Source organism: Coenobita brevimanus, chromosome 65, assembly GCF_032717465.1.
Source record: "Coenobita brevimanus isolate Jiangsu-jjx chromosome 65, ASM3271746v2, whole genome shotgun sequence".
Lineage (NCBI taxonomy): Eukaryota > Metazoa > Arthropoda > Malacostraca > Decapoda > Coenobitidae > Coenobita > Coenobita brevimanus.
This window is the reverse complement of record NC_137018.1, coordinates 7,748,998-7,771,488: the sequence shown is the minus strand read 5'-3', so window position 1 is coordinate 7,771,488 and position 22,491 is coordinate 7,748,998. Positions and strand designations below refer to the sequence as shown.

The 22,491-nt window shown below is 43.1% G+C and overlaps 1 protein-coding gene across 1 annotated transcript in view; it reads left to right on the top strand.

The window, feature by feature from the left end:
• Window positions 1–17,980, top strand: part of LOC145404882 (glutamate receptor ionotropic, kainate 2-like) — a 109,653-nt gene extending 91,673 nt beyond the window's left edge. Inside the window, exons 9-21 of the mRNA XM_080276383.1 lie at window positions 2,079–2,231; window positions 3,745–3,857; window positions 4,946–5,051; window positions 5,585–5,791; window positions 6,492–6,576; window positions 7,360–7,498; window positions 7,857–7,997; window positions 9,646–9,843; window positions 10,206–10,438; window positions 10,789–10,904; window positions 13,516–13,671; window positions 16,545–16,739; window positions 17,922–17,980. Of these exons, the coding sequence (XP_080132509.1) occupies window positions 2,079–2,231; window positions 3,745–3,857; window positions 4,946–5,051; window positions 5,585–5,791; window positions 6,492–6,576; window positions 7,360–7,498; window positions 7,857–7,997; window positions 9,646–9,843; window positions 10,206–10,438; window positions 10,789–10,904; window positions 13,516–13,671; window positions 16,545–16,730 (1,833 nt within the window). The 3' untranslated portion in view covers window positions 16,731–16,739; window positions 17,922–17,980. The remainder of the gene's footprint in view (window positions 1–2,078; window positions 2,232–3,744; window positions 3,858–4,945; window positions 5,052–5,584; window positions 5,792–6,491; window positions 6,577–7,359; window positions 7,499–7,856; window positions 7,998–9,645; window positions 9,844–10,205; window positions 10,439–10,788; window positions 10,905–13,515; window positions 13,672–16,544; window positions 16,740–17,921) is intronic.
• The last annotated feature ends 4,511 nt before the right edge of the window (window positions 17,981–22,491 follow it).

The following is a 22,491-nucleotide window of genomic DNA, read 5'->3' as shown; positions in this document are numbered from 1 at the left end:
TCGTTCAGATGTGGATCTAGATTATAAAAAAATAAATAAATAAATAAATCTCTCAGCCTCAATCATGTCTTGAGGTGACGGTGCTGGAGCTTAACTTTGTCTTAGCTGTGAAATATACGCTTCCTTGAGACAGCTTCAATTCCCAGTTTGTCAAAGTTTGTCCATTAGGGTTGGCGAGGGAAGGGATACCGCTGTTTCTTCTTCTTCTGCTTCTTCGTCAACCTTCCACACTTCTTACGTTCTCACTGCACTCGCTCAAATGTGTGTGTGTGTGTGTGTGTGTGTGTGTGTGTGTGTGTGTGTGTGTGTGTGTGTGTGTGTGTGTCATTAGGGATTAACGTTCTTAATTTTTGCCATGGATGACTTGCTTCATCTTTTCTGTATACCACTGTTGTCATCATCAGCATTATAAATTATGCTTTTCCTTCGTCTTCTTTTATAATTATCATCATTATCATTATCATCAGTATCATCACTAATACCATTACTACCACCATCACTATCTTCTTTTACTTCTTCCTCTTCCTTCTCCTTCTCCTCCTCTTCTTCTTCTTCTTCTTCTTCCTCCTCCTCCTCCTCTTCTTCTTCTTCATCATTATCGTCGTCGTCGCCATCGTCGTCATTATTAACAGTTTCCTCATCAACAGCAAAATTTCTGTTTACTCATGTCATGTTATCAATCGATTGACGAGAGAGAGAGAGAGAGAGAGAGAGAGAGAGAGAGAGGAACCACGGGCCATTATTTTAACCGTTTCACTATGATAACATTTCTTTACTCCTGTCACCACCCAACCATGCAAATAATCTTAGGATGGAGTTTTCGTTTATTATTTCTTTCCTACCATGCTGATAATGAACAAATTCTCGCTAAATTCGTGAACAATAATCAGACAGGTTGGAATTTTGCCCATTAGTCTGGCACCCCTTAAAAATGTAAAGCAATTGTTTTCCAGGATTTCATTTTTCTACGAATTAAAAGCAAAAAGGAAGGCCATAAATTAGCAAATCATGTTGGGATTAAACTAACACAGATGTACTCCCAGAGTATTTGTGTCCAGTGTCATATGTTGTCCTAATATTACACTTCTTCGTGATTAAGACGAAATGGTTGCTTTCCCTCCAGATGCATCATATCAAAGAGTGTCATCTATACACAGGGAAACACAGTATATCTATCTCAGCTTCAGATAGTGAGATGATGGAATATCAGGGCAGTTTATGTGTCTGTCTACACACAAAATACTTACTTTATTGATGCCTGATTCTTAGTGAGATCCATCATAATCCCTGCCTGATCACCTACTACTGCTGTCTTATATCATCGGCCTCACCACCTGCTCACACTGCTGCCTCGCTTTCCCTTACCCCTCGCCTCTTCCTCTTGCCTCATCTTTGCTGCTTCATCACCAACCGATTCTCCTGCTTCACCTACCTGCTTTAACCCCCGTTCTTAATCCTCCTGTCTCACCTTTCTGCCACATCATCTCCTGCCTCCTCCTGCCTCACTCCCCTACTTCATTACCCTTGTTGTCCCCTATTACTTATCTCTCTGCCGTACAGTATAGCCTTCGTCATTCATCATCTTTGTCACGGTCGAGGATTATTTCATCTGCTTTCTTTCATTTCTGGTTCTTTCTCATCCTTTACCTCAGTGTCTTGCTTCATCATTAGTTTTTCTTATCTTTACTTTGGCATTTTCTTCCTCTATCTTTTTCTTATCATCATTTTCCACTTTCTACTCTCCCTTCGCATTCCCTCACATTCCCCTGTGTTATTCTTCTGCTTATTCCTGACTGGCACTGTTCCTCATATATTCCTCATCCCCTCCTACCTAATCCCTTGCCTTAGCCTCTACTTGACCCCTTGTCTTGATAAGCTTCCTCCCCCCTCCCTCTCTCTGCCTGCTCCCAGACCGAGGAAGCCCTGATGTACGGACGCAAAGCAGCTGTTAAATCTCGCTCTTCGCCCCTGTCTTTTTTCTACCTCTCCCTGGCTTACTCCCTACCTACCACCTGCCTAAACCCCTGCCTCTTCTACCTCCCCCTGCCTAACCCCGTGCCTGCCTGCCTCTCCCCCAGACCGAGGTGGCCCTGATGTACGACGCGGTGCAGCTGTTCGCCAAGGCCCTGGACGACCTGGACCGATCCCGCCACATTGATGTCACGCCGCTCGAGTGTGACGGAGACTTCACCTGGGTCCACGGCAACTCCCTCATCAACTACATGAAGTGGGTACGTGAGCACGGCAACTGAGGGGGTACGTAGGCATCGTAACTGAGTGAGTACGTAGGCATGGCAACTGAGTGAACATGAAGGGTACGTGGTCATGACAACTGAATAACAAAATAGGTACGTGGGCATGGAAACTCACTCATCAGCTGCATGAAGTGGGTACGTGAGCTTGGCAACTTACTCATCAACTGCATGAAGTGAGTCTAAGGAAATCTGTTCAGCTGGCAAAAGGAAATGAGGTAGGACATACGAACTTATCTAGGAACAGGAAACACTTCTTTAGATTACCATGTCAGCACCAAAAAAAAATAATAAAATAAAATAAAATAAATAAATAAAAGAAAGAAAAATGTTGTGGGAGGCCAGTGACAAAATAAGAACATCACAATCCAGCAAGAGGGAAAAAATAAACTAAAAGTGATCTAGAGGGGAGCTATGCACGAGTCTAGAAGCTTTGTGGTTCTAGAGGAGAAAAGAAAACCATGGAGACCTGTAATGAGAAAACAAGTGTAATTCTTTGATTCGAAAAGGCTCATTCAAAGATCAATAGAAAGTCATCGTGCGAGAGAAAATAGTCCACCAGAAATGAGGAAATGCATGAAGAAGTGCAATATACCTTCAGCTCAATTAAACATCTCCAAGAGTAAGGCCTCGTAGCCACCCCACCATTTCAGGTCTAGGAGATGTAAAGCCACTACCTTCTGTGATGTGTCCTTTGTGTCTCCCACATCCCGAATCGCTGGAATAGGGACAGCAGTGAGTTTACGTTAGACATGCTTAATAGACTTGATGGCATATTGCACTTTGTCATTTCACATATAATTGTAAAGCATCAGGAGGTCCTAAGGGATGGAGATCACTGTGAGTGTTCAGTGTGATGGAGAAACAATGGAACGGCTATATCTCTCTACCTGTTCATCTATCTATCTATCTCTATCTATCAGCCTATCTATCCATCCATTTATCTGTCTATCTATTTATCTATTTATTTTTATGTACAGGCATACAGAAGTTAGGCAATACTTCTCATTTTTGTTAGCGGTACTGCCTTAGAAGACAAATAATAAGAAGAGAAAAAGGAGACAGGAACAGTCACCAGTCTAACTTTTTCCCCCATCGAAAGGATACGGCGAGCTAGATATACACAAAAAATTAGCACAATAATTAAGATATTACTCTGTGTTCTTACCCTGGAATCTAATGTGAGACTTTTGTTGCAATTTTGCCTACTTCCTTCACCAGGGAGCTTCATCTGCCTTGAGAGGATATGCTTGATCTCCGTGATAAACCTATTGCTCTTAATTTCCCCTCATCTGTTTACTGAGAATACCCTCTTCTTCCAAAAATTCTCCACTCTTCCTAAATTCCTTCCCTCCCTCCCTACCTCTCTCCCTCCCTCTCTCTCTGTCTCTCTCTCTCTCTCCGTCTCTGTCTGTCTCTGTCTGTCTGTCTGTCTCTCTCCTTTCCTTACCTGGCCTTCTCCTGCGCCCTTAATTATGCCCCCCCCCCCCAGGTGCAGGTGAGCGGGTTGACGGGCCTCATCAAGTTCGACACGGAGGGGTTTCGGCGTGACGTCACACTCGACATCGTGGAGCTCACCAAGGACGGACTCGAGAAAGTTGGCAGGTGTGTGTGTGTGTGTGTGTGTGTGTGTGTGTGTGTTGATTGAATAGTGACCGATTTATGCTTTAGAGAGACGAACGAATGATTTACTTATTATTTGGAGTGTAAAAAAGAAAATGAAGCTAAGAATTTCGAAGACCTGAGTGACAAATTAAAGGCTATATGCTCCATTCTACTGTGTGCTGTCTTGACAATTCTTCTTCTGTGTTTTCCCTATTCCATTTCCTCTTTCTGTCTTCTAATTATTCCATATATTTATAGGGAACAAGGTTAGGAGTTTATGATGATGATACTTTGACGGTAAGGAGTGGCTACGTTGAGATGGAAGGGAGGGCTACTGAATGAAAGCTTAGAGTGGGTTGATTGGGAGGATAGCTGTAAGGTAAGGAGTTGACGGATTTAGAAGTACTAGAATGAGTATATGAGTTGGATGAGGTGAACTGGAAGGACAGCAAAGTATAGGACAGATAAGGGTAGTAAAAGATAGAGGAATTTAGTAGGAAGAAAGGACTGGAGCTTAGAAGATAGGTAAGATGGCTGAAGGATAGAAGTGCAATGTAAAAGGTGGATAAACTTGAACAAAAGGACAGAAATGGATGGGTCGGGTGAAGAAATGGAAGGATAGATGGTAGTGTGAGGAGCGCGAGGAATGGATTGAGCATAACACTTGGTAAATAAAGAGTACTTAATTGGAAGGAATGACTATCAAGGTGAACAGGTTAGGGTGGAAGGTGAATTGGTTAGGCTGGAAAGAGAGCCAATGGAATGTGGAATAAATGGACTAGAGTGGGGGAAAATACCGTTGAAGTGGATAGGCTGGGCTAGAATGGAAATAGGTTGGACTGGAAAGAGAGTCCACTGAGTATGGGGTACATGTGTTAGACTGAAATTGATTACAAGTGAAAGTACTACAAGTTTTACCTGTACCAAGCTGACAGGTAGAACTCGAATACTAGCACTCTATTTACTTAGTTAGGATGAAGGACTGTAATACGTCGGCGAGGTGCAAGGGCTGTATTGTGAGCCCGATGAAATGACTGTCTTGTGTGTGAATCCGAGTAAATTGAGTGTACCTTGTGGTGTCTGGGCAGGTGGGATCCCAGCAGCGGCGCCAACTACACTCGTACGTACAGCGAGGTGCAGCAGGGCATCGTTGAGAGTCTCCAGAACAAGACACTCATCATCACCAGTGTCCTCGTGAGTATCAAGCACACATTTTCAATCATTCTTACGTTGTATCGATTCCCAAACATAACATCCTGAATATTTGCCCTCTCAGAATACTCCATGTTCCTTTAGGCAAATTTCCCCTATGACTTAAGCGATCATTCTTTGCCCGTTTTACTCTAATTTGGTCTAAAATTTCCATCATCCCATCCTAAACACAGAGTTGTAACATTGGACTAGCACTGGAATATGGTGATAGTTACGAAGAAGTGGTATGAAAGGGGTGTAGAGCGGCAGTATTGTCCCTTTCCGCCACTGGGGTACTTGAAATAAGCTGCAAATGGAAAAAAAATATGGGCCAGGTTAGTGAAAATTAACTATAGTAAATCCCAAGATTATTGCAAGTGAGTTTTTGCAGGAAGATACTTTGCATACACCCTTCGCTTATCGGATAGTAGTCGCAAAAGTCATAACCTTAAACTTTAGGGTTCCCCACTTAAATATGTACTGTGTGTGTGTGTGTGTGTGTGTGTGTGTAGTAATTCCCAGGTCTATATACCAAGGCTGCCCCGTATACGATGCTGCGCGAGACCTCTGAGCAGATGACCGGCAACGACCGCTACGAGGGCTTCTGTGTGGACCTGATACACGAGATAGCAGGTGTGCTGGGCTTCAACTACACCATCAAGATCGCCGAGGACGGGATTCACGGCAAGTTCGACGAGAAACTGGACAGGTGGAACGGCATGATCGGGGAGCTTCTGACCCAGGTGAGGCGCTGGCGATCCAGTGCTTAAAAACTGAAAACACGAGACGGAAGGCAGGTCCCTAGTTTTTCATACTGACTTCTGAAGCAACTAGAGAGCCAGAACGTTGCATTACTTGACTGCGTGTCTGTATTTTGAAAGTAATCCGCCCCTTCCTCGTGTAAATACAATTCTATATCACTATCTTTGCATGTGAAGCTGGTAATTATTCTTTTCTCTCTTCTTTCGTTAGTCGGTACAGTGATTTTAACATATTTGTATCCTTAGAGTTGGATCCAGTAACAAGGAGGGAGAAATTACGAAACTGAATTATTAACAACAGGCTCAGTGAATAGGCCACGTAAATTTTTAAACATCATTCAAATCCCTCGTCCTGAGTACTATTTAACATATTCCCCCCGAGGACGTAACTTTTATATTACTCTTACCACTACCAGACGATTGAATTAAGCTTTGGAAAGACTTATCTGACTTGAGGGATTAGATCATTCCCTCTATTAATCCCTCTAATAGATAATTTTTAAGGTTATTCAAAATCGTCTGGAGGAAGTCGGAAAAGAAGAACACGATCTCTAACTGAATGGACTGAATTTAAGGTATTGTTTAGGCTCATTCCCCTTTACTTCAGTCTCATTAGCTCTAGTTCTACACTCTTGCCTGAAGTTGAGGCAGTGACCTTATCCTCTGTATATTCCGCGACCAGAAAGCTGACCTGGCCATCGGTGACCTGACCATCACCTACGAGCGAGAACAGGCAGTCGACTTCACTATGCCCTGGATGAACCTTGGTAAGTAAATAGGGAGGGACCACAGATTTCCCTATTTCAGTTCGACATTCCGCTCCCTTTTCCTTCTTTTTGTGCCATTTTTCCATCCTTCTGTTACCATTCAGCATCAGATTCTTTCCAGTCTAATCGCCTCCTTGGCTCGTCTTCCCAAACTTCCACCCACCTTGCTCTACCTTAACTTCACACTCCCGTTTCTCCTTTTCTGATTGTTATAATTTAAGTTTCACTACAGTATAGTATATGGAAGTCTCCTGCGGTCGTCTCGGTAGCCTGTGTGTATACCGAACCCTCTGACTACTTGGCCCGACCCTACGTTAGACTTTACTTAGGGTGGAGTAGTATACTCTTTGATTTGTAGAGTATACCCATTCATTTACTTAGCCTACCCTCATTTGTTTAGCATATCCTTTTTATTTGTTTAGTATACCTTTTTATTTGTTTAGTATACCCTTTTTATTTGATATACTCTTTTATTTGTTTTCCATTTTCGCTCCCTGTTGAGTTTCCCTTCATGGCATACGCAGACTCACTTGCTGTCATACAAAGCCTCTGCAACATAATTTCCAAGTGCACTTCTCATTCTAAACACACACACACACACACACACACACACACACACACACACACACACACACACACACACATACACACACACACACACACACACACACACACACACACACGTTTCTGTCATTCGCCTTCGAGCAATTCTTCCATTTGACTTTCTATACTCATATTCGCGGATCCAGCCTAATCTAATCCGACCTCTCATATCTCCGTCAGGCATCACCATACTCTACCGCAAACCTACCAAGCAGCCGCCCAACCTGTTCAGCTTCCTCTCGCCCCTGTCGCTGGACGTGTGGCTCTACATGGCCACTGCATACCTCGGAGTCTCCCTTCTCCTCTTCGTTCTCGCGAGGTCAGAGTACACGGGTTATTTTCCCTTAGTTCCTCTTTATCCACCAGTACAATTGCAGACTATATTTAGCCTCAATCCCGGAGGGGGTGACCATGAATAAATTGTGTCTATTTGTTTCTACGTCTGTCTGTTCTTCGTCGTCAGGCACCCCTCCCTTCACCCACACCACTCACACACTGGGATGAGTAGAAAACAGAAACGAGAAAACATACTAATGGAATAGGACTTATATCCATTAGCCATCACAATTTAGTACTTTCGGATGATTGTGAGGTGGGCTGTGTGTCACCCAAGACTTCTGTTAACTACTCAGCGACTTGACAGCGGGATACTTTATTTATGTATTTATTCTGATCAGGTTGAGCCCTTATGAATGGATCGCGCCCTTTACCTGTCGGGAGCAGGAAGACACCGCCCTGGAGAACCAATACAGCCTCATCAACTCCCTGTGGTTCACTATGGGTTCACTTTTGCAGCAGGGCACAGAGCAGCAGCCCAAGTATGTCGACATTAATTCCAGGTCGTGGTATAGGAGAGTCTTAGTTCAGTAGAAAGAAAGCACAGTAGGGTTAGGTGTGATGGTGAGGTGTGGTCCTGTATGGCATGACAGTGGTATGGCAGTGTGGAGTGTGTAAGTGTGTGTGTGTGTGTGTGTGTGTGATATGGTAGTGTGTAGTGAGACAGTGTGTGATGCTTGTTGCGGTAATGCGGGTTGTGACAGTATATGGAGCGAAAGTGTGATATGTGATATGGTAGTGTGAGAAGTGACAGTGTTTGGTTCCGTACTGAATGTTATGTGCTATGGTAGTGCAAGTTGTGACAGTGTGTGGTGCAGTAATGTGTGGTATGCGATATGGTAGTGTGAGCTGTGACACCGTATGGTTCTGTGGTGTGTCGGAGCAACAACCAAAACAGATTACTCTCAGCGCCATGTCCTGATACAGAAAGGTCTCTGCGTAGTAGAAAACGGAAGTACTGTAAGAGGAAGTGTGTTTGTGAGGTGTATTGTGTGGTGTGGCGGTGTGTGGTGTGGAAGTATGCTGTGCTGTAATATGTGCGGTGATGGTGCGAAGTTTTGCAATGTGGGGTGAAAAAGTGTGCCATGTTACAGCAAAATGTCTCACTAAAATATTTTCTCGCGCTGCATTATTGTTTGATGTTATTAAATTACACATATCTGTACAACTTTTCAGGGTTTCTATTGCACACACACACACACACACACACACACACACACACACACACACACACACACACACACTGTTGGTGATTGCCTAAAAAAAAAAAAAAGTCCAGACAAACTATTGGAGTGATCTCGATAAACTGACATGCTTCATTGTTAGAAATTCTCTGAGGTGAACAGAATCATTTAAATCTTGCCTTAGTGCAGCTATGGGAGTAAAAAGTTCAGATATTTTAATAGTTTCATTACTTTTTTCGCATGCTTTTATTTACAAAGTGTTAAAGGCGTAAAATTCATGAACTTGTTGCCCAAATTTTATCTTAATAATTACATATGATCTTAGGGTAAAGGAAACCACGAACCCCATCAGATTTTTTTTTTTTTTTTATGCTTTTATATTTCAGCGACTCTCCCTTTCGATACCCGTGACCATAAAGTGCATGGCGTGTTGACGGTCTATTTACCACATGAAATATACTCCTTCTCTGGTGTAAGCTTTATTGCAAATTAGGTTTGAAGGTGTAATATTCTTGGGTATTTTCCGGTTATAAGTATTAACCCTGTAAGCAATATACTGAATACCACATCCCATGAAGTAATACGTAAGCGAAATTTAGTAGATCTTCATGAGCGGCTATATGAAATTACTGTGACAATAATAGCCACTTCAGTTAAATTCGTTTGACCTCAATAGATAGTCTGGCCACAGTTTAACTCAAAAGCTTTTGCAATATTTACGAGTTAATATACATAAGATAAAGTAACTGCCCTGTTCTCCGTACCGCAAACAGCCAGTATATACAAGTTATTAGCACAGTTACTACACAGAAGAAATTACTACCACATCTCACACTGTCACTCTTCACGTGCGCACACCACACGCTGTTACACCCTGCCGTGGACCCTCTACACCTCACAAATTGCTACCGTTTTACCTCTTCCTCCACCTGTTGCACCTGGCCAGAGCGGTGTCAACGAGGATCGTGGCGGGCATCTGGTGGTTCTTCACGCTAATCATGATCTCGTCCTACACCGCCAACCTGGCCGCCTTCCTCACCGTGGAGCGCATGGAGTCGCCCATAGAGTCTGCCGAGGACCTGGCCAAGCAGACTAAGATCAAGTATGGATCACTCTACGGCGGATCAACGTGGAACTTTTTCAGGTACACTTGTTCCTGTTTACGAGTACCGTCAGGAAATTTGCAGGATATTGAATGATAAATCTATGGTATATACATCAAACTAAGAGACTGTAACTAAGAACTAGGAAGAAAATATGGTTTACTTCTGGCATACTTTGCTTTTCCCTTCCATTTCTTGATTTTATTGGCCGTATTTATTAGTAAGGAGGCTGGCGGTGCAGAAGAAAAATACAGAAGGCGTCAAAATAATGCAAGATTGTTCCTTAATTTATAAAACAAGAAATCTCCCGTAAGCTTGATGAAATCTGGCGGCAGGAAGATTTACACACAACAGTTACAGTCAAAGCATTAATCGACACAGAGGGTTACCACTCTTTCCTCAGCACGTCCAAGCTGCCTACGTACCAGCGCATGTTCAGCTTCATGGAGTCGCAGATCCCAAGCGTGTACACCAAATCTAACGAGGAGGGCGTGAAGAGGGTGCAGAAGGGTGATGGCCAGTACGCCTACATGATGGAATCCTCAAGTATCGAGTACATTACGGAGAGATACTGTGATTTGACGCAAGTTGGGGGCCTCCTTGACTCCAAAAGCTACGGTATTGCGCTGCCTCCAGGTTAGTGGAAGGATTAGATGCATTGCTGTGTCTTGTTAGTTTTTGTCGTTATGTTCTGATTGTCTTCTTACTTTCTTCTTATTTACCTCTTCGTATATTCTTACCTTTTCTTCGTATTGTTTATCATTTTCTTCTCATTTTTCTTCTTACTTTTTTCTATTTTCCTGATTTTTCTTATTTTCTTTTCTTATTTTTTTCCTGTTTTTTCTTATTTCTCTATATTTTTCTTATTTTCATCGTATTTTCTTCTTCTTCTTATGCATTTTGGTCATGACACCCAAACTGCACATGATTATCCACGTTGTCCTTGTCCACATTGTAAGTACAGTATGTTGTTTGGGTGTCGTCAGGCTCGCCCTACCGCACGCTGCTGAACTCCGCCGTGCTGAAGCTGCAGGAAGGAGGCAAACTGCACGGCCTCAAGCGGAAGTGGTGGAAGGAGAAGAGGGGCGGGGGCACTTGTCAGGTAATACGCACGCCCTCACCACGCCCTCACCACGACCACACCACGCCCACACCACGGCAGCATCACGCCTTTAACATGACAACACCACGCCCACACCACGCCCACACCACGCCCACACGTAGCCTCGCACACCCTTTTATGTTCATACTAGACATCCACACTTCATCACACCCTGGACGCCCTCCCACAAGAAACCATACTCTTTTCACTTTAACTTGGCCTAAAATCGCCATCTCTCCATCTTGAATGCTGAGCTGTAACGGAAGATTAGCGCTAGGATATGGAGCTAGTCGTTAAGATATATTGTGGGAAGAATGTAAGAGTCGTAGTATTATATCATTGTGTCGCTGATCTACAGGAAATATGATGCAAAATGACGAAAATCTCCGCCAAGTTCAAATGGACCAGCTTAGACGTTCGTATCCAGTCACGTTTTTCTTCGCACAATACTTACCTTCCCCGATCAACAAGAAGCCCTCATTCCCTCGCCATGCCTCACAAAGGGCAATATCTCCCACGTCCCTGACACCTTCCCGAGCAATTGCCTAATTCACACCCGCACCACACACTGTCACATTCCTCTTTTTCACTCCATCTTTCTCCTTTTCGCTCTAATTTGAAGCAACCATTCCAAGCCAGACTAACACCTTTTAACACCCCTAGATTCCCATGACTCTCAGCTGAATAAAATCGTCTATGTTTAGGTCAATAGAAAACTGGAGTTGCTTCGTCCGTGTGAGGGTTTATAGTGATATCATTAGCGTTCTTATGATTCTGTGATTTACTGCAGTTCATTCATTTTAACTTGGTTCAGATTTTCATATTTTTTGCAGCTTATTTCACATAGCTTAGTGGCAGAAAAAGAAAATACTGTGGCTCTACGCGTGCATCCTTTCTGTAATACTTCTACTTCTTCGTGGCTAGCATCGTATTCTAGTGTTGATCTATTGATATAACTCAACATTCAAGAGAGGGGATGACAATTTTAGGCCAGGGCAAAGTGAAAGGGGTATAGCAGCTAAGTACCGTCAACTATCTTTATTTAGAATGTCATGCTAGAGTTGTTTTGACTATGAGAGGGTTAATGAAGACGGCATTAATTTTCCCAGCCCCCCTTACTCAATGTCAGGTGAATAAGATCGCTTTTCGCTGGCTGGAAATGAGTACCAGAGTTGCCCAGATCATGAGATGGTTAACAATTGAAGTATTAAAGATCAAATTCCAGCGATTCACTCTAAGTTGAAAGAAATTGTCTGTCAGCTGATAAAACATACGATAACAATTTCGATGAAAAGTGAGTTAATTCCTTCATGTTCTTCATTACCTCATTAAGTTTTACTCTGCTTCACACCCCCACTCCACCTCGATCCATCCACTCCACACTCACCCCACCCCTTCCACACCCACACCACTCACTCCACACTCACCCCACGCACCCCTATCACTATTCATAATTTCACAAACACCTTTTTATCATACCTATGGCCAATACGGCTAACGAGGCACACCGTTCAACCTGAAACCATTTTCCTGTTGTGAATGGTATGCCTGGGTATTAACATGCGAATATTTCTGTGTTTATTGTTTGCAGGGTGTTATAAAATGTGTGTGTGTGTGTGTGTGTGTGTGTGTGTGTGTGTGTGTGTGTGTGTGTGTGTGTGTGTGTGTGTGTGTGTGTGTGTGTGTGTGTGTGTGTGTGTGTGTGTGCAGAAAAAGGTGGAGGGAAGGGGAGAACGACCAGAATTGTCTAAATGTAATTGGTTCACAGAGTTTATGTGTTGTGAATTCTTTTATCCATGTTAACCTTTCTCTCCCCGTCGCTGCAATGTTGCTTTACATTACACGTTTGTATATAGACACCTCACAGTTAAATAAGTACTGCAATAGATGGTTATTTTAATACTATTGCACACTGGGTTAACATTTAGTCCTTCAAACAGATCTAATCCTGGCTAATGTTTGCCGATTGTTTCTACAGTGGAGACTCTTTCTCCCCTTTATGGGCTGCCGTATGCAATCACGTAATCACTTTAGTGCCATGACCTCTTTTAATTTTGTATAGATAGATAGATAGATAGATAGAGACATGGGGTATTTGTAGCTCAAGAATACTAGCCAGGGTTGGGAGAGGTAGTGAAGTGGGGGGGCGAGTGTCGAGGGAAGAGGTGCCGGGGAGAAGGAACAGACGGTAAAGTAAATGTATGCAGGAGATGGGACAGTGCGTGTGCGTGTTGTGGATTGAGTATGCGAGTTGTGGAGTAAGTGTGTGTGCTGTGGAGTGAGTGTGGATGTAGTGTGTGTGCTGTTGGGTGAGTGTGCGAGTTGTGGAGTGAATGTGGGAGTTGTGGAGTGAGTGTGTGTGCTGTCGAGTGTGTATTATGGTCTGTCAAGTGAGCGTGTGAGAGTTGTCGAGTGATTGTGAGCTGTAGTGTGAGTGTGGAAGCTATCGTGCAAATGTGTGAGCTTTGAGTTTGTGAGTTGTCGAGTGAGTGTGTGCACTTTCGAATGAGATTAGAGCTCTGAGTGAGTGTGTGAGCAGCCGAGTGTGCATGAGAGCTGTCGGGTGAACTGCTGAGGGAGGTGGTGGTAGGTCAGGCGTCTCTCCCCTTAGGATGACGAGAACAAGAGCTCGTCCAAGGCCAACGAGTTGGGTCTGAACAACGTAGGAGGCGTGTTCGTGGTGCTACTGGCTGGCATGGGGCTCGCATCCGTAGTCGCCGTCTGTGAGTTCGTCTGGAAGTCACGCAAGCTCGCCACAGAGGACCATGTCAGTAATTCTCCCCATTTTATAGTTTCCCTCCATTTTCCTTCTTCTCTTTATATTTTCTCTCCCCTTTCCCTCCTTCTCTTTGTATTTTCCTTCCTTTTTCCATCCTTGTCTCTTTAATTCCTTTTTTTCTTCTTGTCTTTATATTTTTCCCCATTTTCCTCATTCTCTCTATAGGACGATGCCGCTGATGATTCTCTCCATTTTCCTGTTAGTCTCTTCCCATTTTTTTTTTTTTTTTCACTATTTCGTTAGAGGAGGGTGTTATTGAGAATAGCGATTTAGGAACATAATTTACTTCTGACCACGAGCTATGGACAAAACCTCATAATCTGCCACGAGTTTGGATCTATCTATCTATCTATCTAGTGCCAGACGCCTTAATCCCGTAAAGGGTAGCCACAAACAAATCGCCTCCATGTCGCCCTGTCCCCCGCCATTTCACTGCCCTGCTCCCAGCTCACACCCCCCTCTCTCATATGCCTCTCCACTCCATCCCTCCATCTCATCATAATTACTGACCAGGAGTTAAGGACGACTCTCTACCACGGCTTAGGGATAAAACTTTACTTTTTTCACGAGTTAGGGACAAAACTTTACTACTGACCAAGAGTTAGTGTCAAAGCTTTATTTCCTGGCCAAGAGTTTGGGAAGAAACTTTGAATGCTGACAGTGAGTTACGAGTTCCTGACAAAACTTTATTGCTATTCAGGAGTTAGGAAGAAACTTTAATTATGACAACAAGTTTCACAAATTTATCTGTTTGATAGTCCTCTTCTTTTTTCTGTTTCTGTTCCTTCCCCCTCTCCGTTCTCTCTCTCTCTCTCTCTCTCTCTCTCTCTCTCTCTTTTACCCCTTACCCGTTCCCTTTCTCCCTCCTCTATCTCTTCCCTAATCCCTTTCCCTTTGCACCTTCTAAGAATCTACTTTTGCGAGTACTTGAATTTTTGATGTCTTGAGTGATGAGTGAATGGATGACTGGCCCAATCCCCTGAGAACTCATTTGATAGATCACCTGTCTACCTGTCTCTCCTTAACAAGACGTCTTAAGCCCTTAGATGAGTGCTTTTTACTGTTTATGGATCTTTCGCATCTGTGTTGTTAAAGGATGTTAAGACGATGATAATGATGATGACGATGATGATGATGACAATGACGATAATGATAATGATGCTGATGATTGTGACGACGATGATGATGATAATGATGATGATGATGATGAATGCTGTAGCGTTTCTTCTGTTGTACGACTGCTGCTGAAAAGTAAAAATTTGTTTATGTACAGGTTCGCTCTTCGATAAATTACTAACACTTTTTTCCCAATAACATTCCTAACTTCTTCGGTACAAATAGCACCATCTCTCATGCCTAGGGAAACATATTTGTATTCAAGAAACCCGCGTCTTATATAGTCTTTTAAATAACTGAGGATATTAAATACGTGGCACAGTTTTTTATAACTATGAGGACTACTGGCTGGAAAATGGTGTTTATAGATTGTTAATATACTGACATTGTTCCTTAGCGAATATTCTTGGTGGAGCTTCAACACTTCTCAGAAAGGAGAAGTATACTCCCGTAGAAGTGAGTTGATTTGTCCTTTTATAGACTTTGACGGCGATCCCTCTTGGTTACAGGGATTAATTTCTTCATCGATATCTGAAACGCATGATGAAAGTTTCCCTGTTCATCGCTGATTACTCATTTCCAAACCCTTCAGGTAAAAGATGCAGGTCGGATTTAATGTGAGACTGCGACCAATGACCAGGCTTATAAGATGACTTTGTGAAACGTAAACAGTACCTTTGAACGATTAGTACTTGCCTCCTCAACACAAGGAGGACATTGAGTGTAAACATTTTTCTCCCAAACTCCAAGTGCCTATTATTTTTCTCTGTTATTCTGTTTCTCTGCACTAATATAATTCAGACGAAAAAATTAACTGACACTAAATCATCATCAAGAAGTCCCTCCCTGACAGACACGATTCATATTCTCGATTCTCTGTAAATTTGACGCATATTTTATTTTCTCAGCTGCTTGTAGCCTAGTATTAGCCAGGAATAGAGTGATGTGATTTTTGATGGACTGTTACTACCCTTTTCTGTGGTATGGAGATACACAGTAGAGGGTTCGTAGTGTGTTACTGGTTTTTTTATAAAGTTTTTACGTTCCGTATTCTCGTCGGTCTAGGAAGCTCTCTAACACCTCATCCTTGGAGATTTAGTTTGCTTATTACACCTTGCCCTCCACTTCTGTTTTTAAATCCTTCTAATGTCACCGTACTCAGCATAAATAACGTACAGGACAATAATACCCAGCCATATCCAAAAATATGTCTGTAAGGAAGAGGTGTTAGTAAGCTTCCTAACTGCTCGATAACACAGCCTTAAGGTCCTCAGAAAAGTAGAGGACCTAATAATGTAGCGGAAACTCCTGTCTTCCCCAGGTGAGATTGAAGTGAGATAGGCTGACTGCTGCTTGGAATGATGAGTGTTTCTCCCTTTGTGCCTATTTCTTTTTATCAACAGTTTTCCGAGCCTGGCTTACAGAAATCAGCATTATAGAGGGATTTATGGTTATGTTTGATTTGGACATTTAGGCAAAGCTTCATATGCATGGTGATTATTCAGAATCTTAGGTGTGTTCCCAAGACATCTATGGTATAAACTGTACTGCATCCCTCTCAGTACTGCTATTTTCTGGCCAGTGAAGACGTATACAGAGAAAAAGGCACTGAAGAAAAGGGTATACGCATGCACGAATCGAACGTTTCATTTCTAAACCCACGCGGGTGGAGCCATCAGAATTTAGCCAGCACCTCCGACTCGTGAGCAGCGTACGAATAACTGAGTTTCATTTGCTATTCTCAGGCTTCCGTTTGGACAGAAATGAGCAAGGAAATAAAGTTCGCGCTCTCCTGCGATGCCTCGACTAAGCCGGTGAGGAAGAAGCAGCTGGAACATGAGAACGGGCCCTCCTTCCTTTCCATGCAGACCTACGGCTCGACCTTCACCACCTCGCAGTACTCCTTCTCCGCCAAAGATCCCGTATCGTGACAACTGCAGGTACGAGGCATGGGTGTGTGTGTGTGTGTGTGTGTGTGTGTGTGTGTGTGTGTGTGTGTGTGTGTGTGTGTGTGTGTGTTCCGTTCCCTTTTACATCCTCTCTCTTTCACTGTCTGTCTGTCTGTCTCTCTCGTGTCAGCGTGTGTGTGTGTGTGTGTGTGTGTGTGTGAATGGATGTGTTTGAGGTAATTACAATCAATCACATTAGTTTTAATTATTTTGTATCTGTAGTTTCCCACTGAAAAGCATGAATTCTAATAACTTTTGAAATAATTAACTTAATAAATTTGTTGAGTAGGAATAGCAGGCAATGTTTCTGGTGCTGACATGAGCGCGAGGACACTTGAATCTTTATGCAAACTAGCAACTCATCAACTAGAAAAACTCACCCCACTCCGAAGAAAAATTTCAACACAATCCTTCTAATTGCACCTGTGAATATGTGATTAGGTTTTAGCAGCGTGCAGTACAAAATTGAGTGTGTGTGTGTGTGTGTGTGTGTGTGTGTGTGTGTGTGTGTGTGTGTGTGTGTGTGTGTGTGTGTGTGTGTGTGTGTGTGTGTGTGTGTGTGTGTGTGTGTGTGTGTGTGTGTGTGTGTGTGTGTGTGTGTGTATGTATAATTTTTGTACTTGGCTGTGACAGGCGAAATGGCCAAGGGTTTAGTATTGCCAGCTACACTAGGGTTTAATTTTTGGTGTGGGCAGTTGGCACTACTTTACTTAGGTATTTATCCACCCTTTGTGAGTTGGTAAATAAAATGAATACTTCGGGCAACACGCAGGGGAGGTACCCGTAGTATTCAGGATGATGCAGTGGCTTTTTATCCTAGGAAAATTATCGAACAACCTGCACAGGCTCTATGACCAAAGCTACGGATATGAACATCGAAGTTTAGCCCCCTCATGGCTTCTGTCCTCACCTTTATGGCTGAGACATTTCATATCTCTGAAGAGGCATTAAAGGGGGTCTCATGAGAATTAACATTACTATAGGTACTTCCGAGTTACAATTCTCGTACGTGCAGTCTTGATCAGCCATAAGCCCATCACAAAAAGAGGGAGGGGGGGGGTAATTAGCGTCAGTTTTCTTGCCAGGCAGTGGTGGTGTTGTAACATCTCATGGTAGGCGTGGAAGTGAGGTGCCTGACACACACAGTGGCTCTAAACTCTGTGTCTGCCTCAGGACGCACCGTCGTGTGGCTCCAGCGAGAAACTTGGGCCGGACGACATCGCGACTCCGCCACTAGTTGTCGCCAGAAGCAGCCAGTCGCTGGACCGTGTCTCTCGCAAGTCTGCGGTCTCGGTCCGGACTGAGACCTGCCAGGAGATGCAGACTGAGGAGGGTGGCCTTCAGTCTCCGGACCTTCCCTTCCAGCTGATCTCCACTGTATGACATCAGGGTGACGAGCAGTCCTCAGACTTGGCCTTCTAGCTCATCCCCACAGCATGACGCTAGACGGGGCACCAAGTCGGGCCTGCCACCCTCTTCCTCACGCTGGCTCTCCAGGTCACCTCAAGGTCGAAGACAATCACCTCCCTCTCGGCAGTAGTGGTGACCTGAAGTGAGGGGCAGTGAGAGCGGTGAGACTTTATAGATAATTCCCGACCAGATCTTCCATGAACCTAGAGCTTGTGGTAACACTTGCTGTGGAGTGTTGTGATAGGCAGTGTTGGCGAGCCTCGAGATGTACTCGTTTCCAGGCACTTAATGACCAAAGAAAAAAAAAAGTTTGATTCTTACAAGTTTGTACGTGAGACACTGTTGTTTGTGTACCAGAAGAAACTAAAAAAAAAAAAAGTTACAGGTTTATACGTGAAAGTGTTGTTTGTGTATTAGGAAAGGAACAAACCTGTAAAAAGGAAACTATGACAAATTTGTACGTGAGACAATGTGTTGGTGTACCAGGACAAAGAAAAAGGAAAAAAGGAAACTATTTTTACCCTATGAATTAAAAATCAAAACAAAACAGACCATAGTATTTACAAGTACCATAAGGACGAAAACCAAAGAAAACAAAGTCAGTGCAATTGTATTTAGCGTTTAGACGTTGGTACATTTTTTTTAGTAAGACTCGGTGCTCAATTCATACATCGTTGCAGAAATTATTGTTGAGTAGAATACTGATTTTTTTTTTTGTGGCTTTAAATGTAGGGTTGGTGTGGTGCTGACCCAGGTGTGAATGCTGACTCATAAGTGATCCAAGTGTGCTGATCCAAGAATGAGTGCTGATCTGAGTTTGAGTGAGGATCTATATGTGATGATTCAAGAAGAAGTGCTGATCTGTGTGTTGATCCGAGAGTAAGTGCTGATCTAAGTGTGCTGAGCCAAGAGTGAGTGCTGATCCAAGTGTGTTGAGCCAAGAGTGAGTGCTGATCCAAATGTGTTGATTCAAGAATAAGTGCTGACCTAAGTGTGCTGATCCAAGGGTAAGTGCTGATCTAAAGAGTAACTGCTGACCTAAGTGTGCTGATCCAAGGGTAACTGCTGACCAGAGAATGTCGTGTTGCTGATTATGTGCTGACGCTTCAAGTTGTAATGAAACTTTTTAAAAATTTATTGTTTTATTAATATCCTTCTCTTTACTGAACATGACGAACAGTATATTATAATTACACACACATATTAATTCCTTTACCATAGTATGTCGTTTTCATTTATCTTATTCAGTCTTTATTTATCTTCTGCTGTGACTCGACTATCCCCATCAAGGTCTGCGCCTCTTTTAGTGAAGGGGTTAATAACAAAAGACTGAATCCAACCCCTGTAGTGGCAAAAACATGTCCTTAGCTGAATAAAAAAGTCTACGTTTAACAAGACTACTATAGAAAATGGGAAACGGATTGAGGGGGTTTAAGAAGAAATCTGAATAGGCTGTGTCTTAATCTCATATTCTCTTCTAGATACAAAATACAGTCTCTCAGGGGAAACAAAAATATTCACCACAAAATCTACTTTATGTGTTATCATTTTTAAGACAATAAATATAAGGAAAACAAGAGACTAAGGGAAAAAAAGGAAGCAACTGCTATGTGGGTGACCTTATCTTTGAAGCCTATTTACCTCCTTTAACAGTAACTTTACCGTAATATCGATATATGTGTTTATTTTTTTGGCCTTAATTTAGATCAGTTATGGTTAAAAAAAAATGGTGCGAAAGGTATCTCTGTCTCTGTTTCTGTCTGTCTGTCTGTTTGTCTGTGTGTCTGTCTGTCTGCTTCTCTTTCTCACTCTCTCTCTCTCTCTCTCTCTCTCCCTGTTTATCTATATTTGTCCAGATACCAGTCTATCTATTTGATCATCTGTCTATTTCTCTATCTCTTCATCTGTTTATCTGTTTATCTGCCTGTCTATCTGTCTGGTTGTCTATCTATCTATCTGTCAATCGAACTATCTATCTATCTATCTATCTATCTCTTCTCTGTAAGCGAGCGTTTGAGTAAAAATGTATGTTCGCGATAATATTCCTTTTTAGTGAAGCTGGATGGCAAGAAAAACCAGAATGACAGATTACCCACCTGAGCATAAAGTGGCTGGGGTAATGGCCGGACCGAGAGTAGCGTAATTTCTGTCTATCTATCACTCTGTCTATCCATCTATCTATCTACCTGTCTATCTATCTATCCATAAAAAATGTTGCATCAGTCAGCACTTTCACTGGCTATCACTTTCATTCACTGTCACTACCAGAATAATAAATTGCGCAGATCATTATGGGAGTTATTTTCGTGTAGTTAGGAAGCTTACTAACATCTTTTCCTTACCGATTTATTTTTGGATACAGCTGGCCAATATCGTTTTGTACGGCACTTATTCAGAGTACGATGATACTAGAATGATTTACGTGTCACAGAGGAGGACGGCAAGGTGTAAAAATCACAATAAATCGCTTAGGAAGAGGTGCTATGGAACTGAAGGACATTACAAGTATCCGGTAATGAGGAATGTAGCGGGCCTATTTCCACTCATCAGTAATTAATCACACGCTAATGGCTCCAGGTACATATGTTCAGGTAAACTTATTAGGCAAATGTCATTACCTTGTTAGAGTTGTTTTTGGAGTGCAGACAGGGAGAGCTGGGGTACGTTTGCGACTTTTTGGTAATGAGATGGATATTACACTGGGGTTCCGTCCCTAATGAGTCCTTCCCCATCCCCCATCTTGTTCTTTCATCTCTTTTATTACTCCTAATGCTCACAACCAGGTGATCATCATTATCATCATCATTATCAGCTTCATCATTTTCGTCATCATCATCATCGTCGTCCACCTCTTCCTCCTCCTCATTATCTTTATCAATCGCCCTCCTCCTCCTCCTTCTCCTTTTCCACTTTCTCCTCCTCCTCCTCCTCCTCCTCCTCCTTCTCTTTCTCATCATCATCACCTTGACCTATGCTCTCACCCGTAAGATTCTTTTAGAGGTACCAGAACACGTAGTGAAAAATAAAGCATTCTAGTTTCGTCGATACTTTTGCAGTACATTTCTCTCTCTCTCTCTCTCTCTCTAATGTGTCCTACTTGAGGAATAATTTTGAAAGCTCGTCCCTTAAGGCCCAGCAGTCTTCCTACGCGTCAGACTTTTACATGTCACTTTTTCGACTCTCATACCCATCGCCAATACTAGATACATGAAAGAGCCTCGTCCTCCAGGACAGGTGAGATGCATAACCTCAAAATACATGTAATGACAGAGAAAAGATTGTGGTTGTCAGCTGTTCCTCTGATACCTCCTCTACCACCACGACACCTTAATGTCACCTCCTCAGTCATTCCTCCTGATGTCTATATTGATCCCTGGCCGAGACGGGCCGTAAATCTTTCCCAAACTCGAGAAAACTTTAAGAAGGTGGGTTTTCTTGCTGGTCTGGGAAAAAACTTAACAAATGCTGATGCATCCCGAGTCATTCTACCCCCTCCCGCCACCGAGTCCTTCCTTCCACATCCCTTCCTCCCCCAGGCTTCTTCCTCATCTATGCTCCTCTACCTGTCCTCCCTTCCTTTTCCCCTTATCCCTACCACGTCCCCCTTCCATTATGCCTTCCCCTTCCCCACTACCCTCTCCCACCCATTCCCTGCTCCCTCCGCATCCTCCCTCCCCTATTTTCTTTCCCCCTTCTACACTTTCCCTGTCCCCTCCCCTCCCTTATCCTCCCTCCCTGTACCCCCTCTCTCTCTCATCCTTACTTCCATGTACTCTTCCTTCCCTGTTTCCCCTCCCATCCCCCTCCCTCCTTCCCCACCTGGCGACCTTCAACCCCAAAATATCTTCTTTTTATAACTCAGAAATTTTTTGGCTCTTGTTTGAGGATTTTTTTTTTTCTATCAGTTCCTAGTTCTCTGTCTATCTAAGAGGTGGCCACAGACAAATCGCCTCCATGTCGCCCTGTCCCCCGCCATTTCGCTATCCTCCTCCCAGTTCACACCCTCCTCTCGTATATACCTCTCCACGCCATCCCTCCATCTCATCCTCAGCCTCCCCTTCCTTCTCCCCCCTCCACCCCACTCGCATACACTCTCCTTGTTAGTCTCTCGTTTTTTGTTCAACTCTACTCCTGAAAGAAATGGTAAAGGATATAACTACCCCCTCTCCACTTCAAAAAGCCTCCCATACACGCAATAAAATCATCTCCCATATCTGAAAATGAAATAAAAACAAAGGGGCTAAAACTGCCTTACAAATTACTTAGGTCTGTGGGAAATTCTTGCTTGTTTACAGATGACCTAAAGACAAGGGTAAGTATATATATTTTAAGT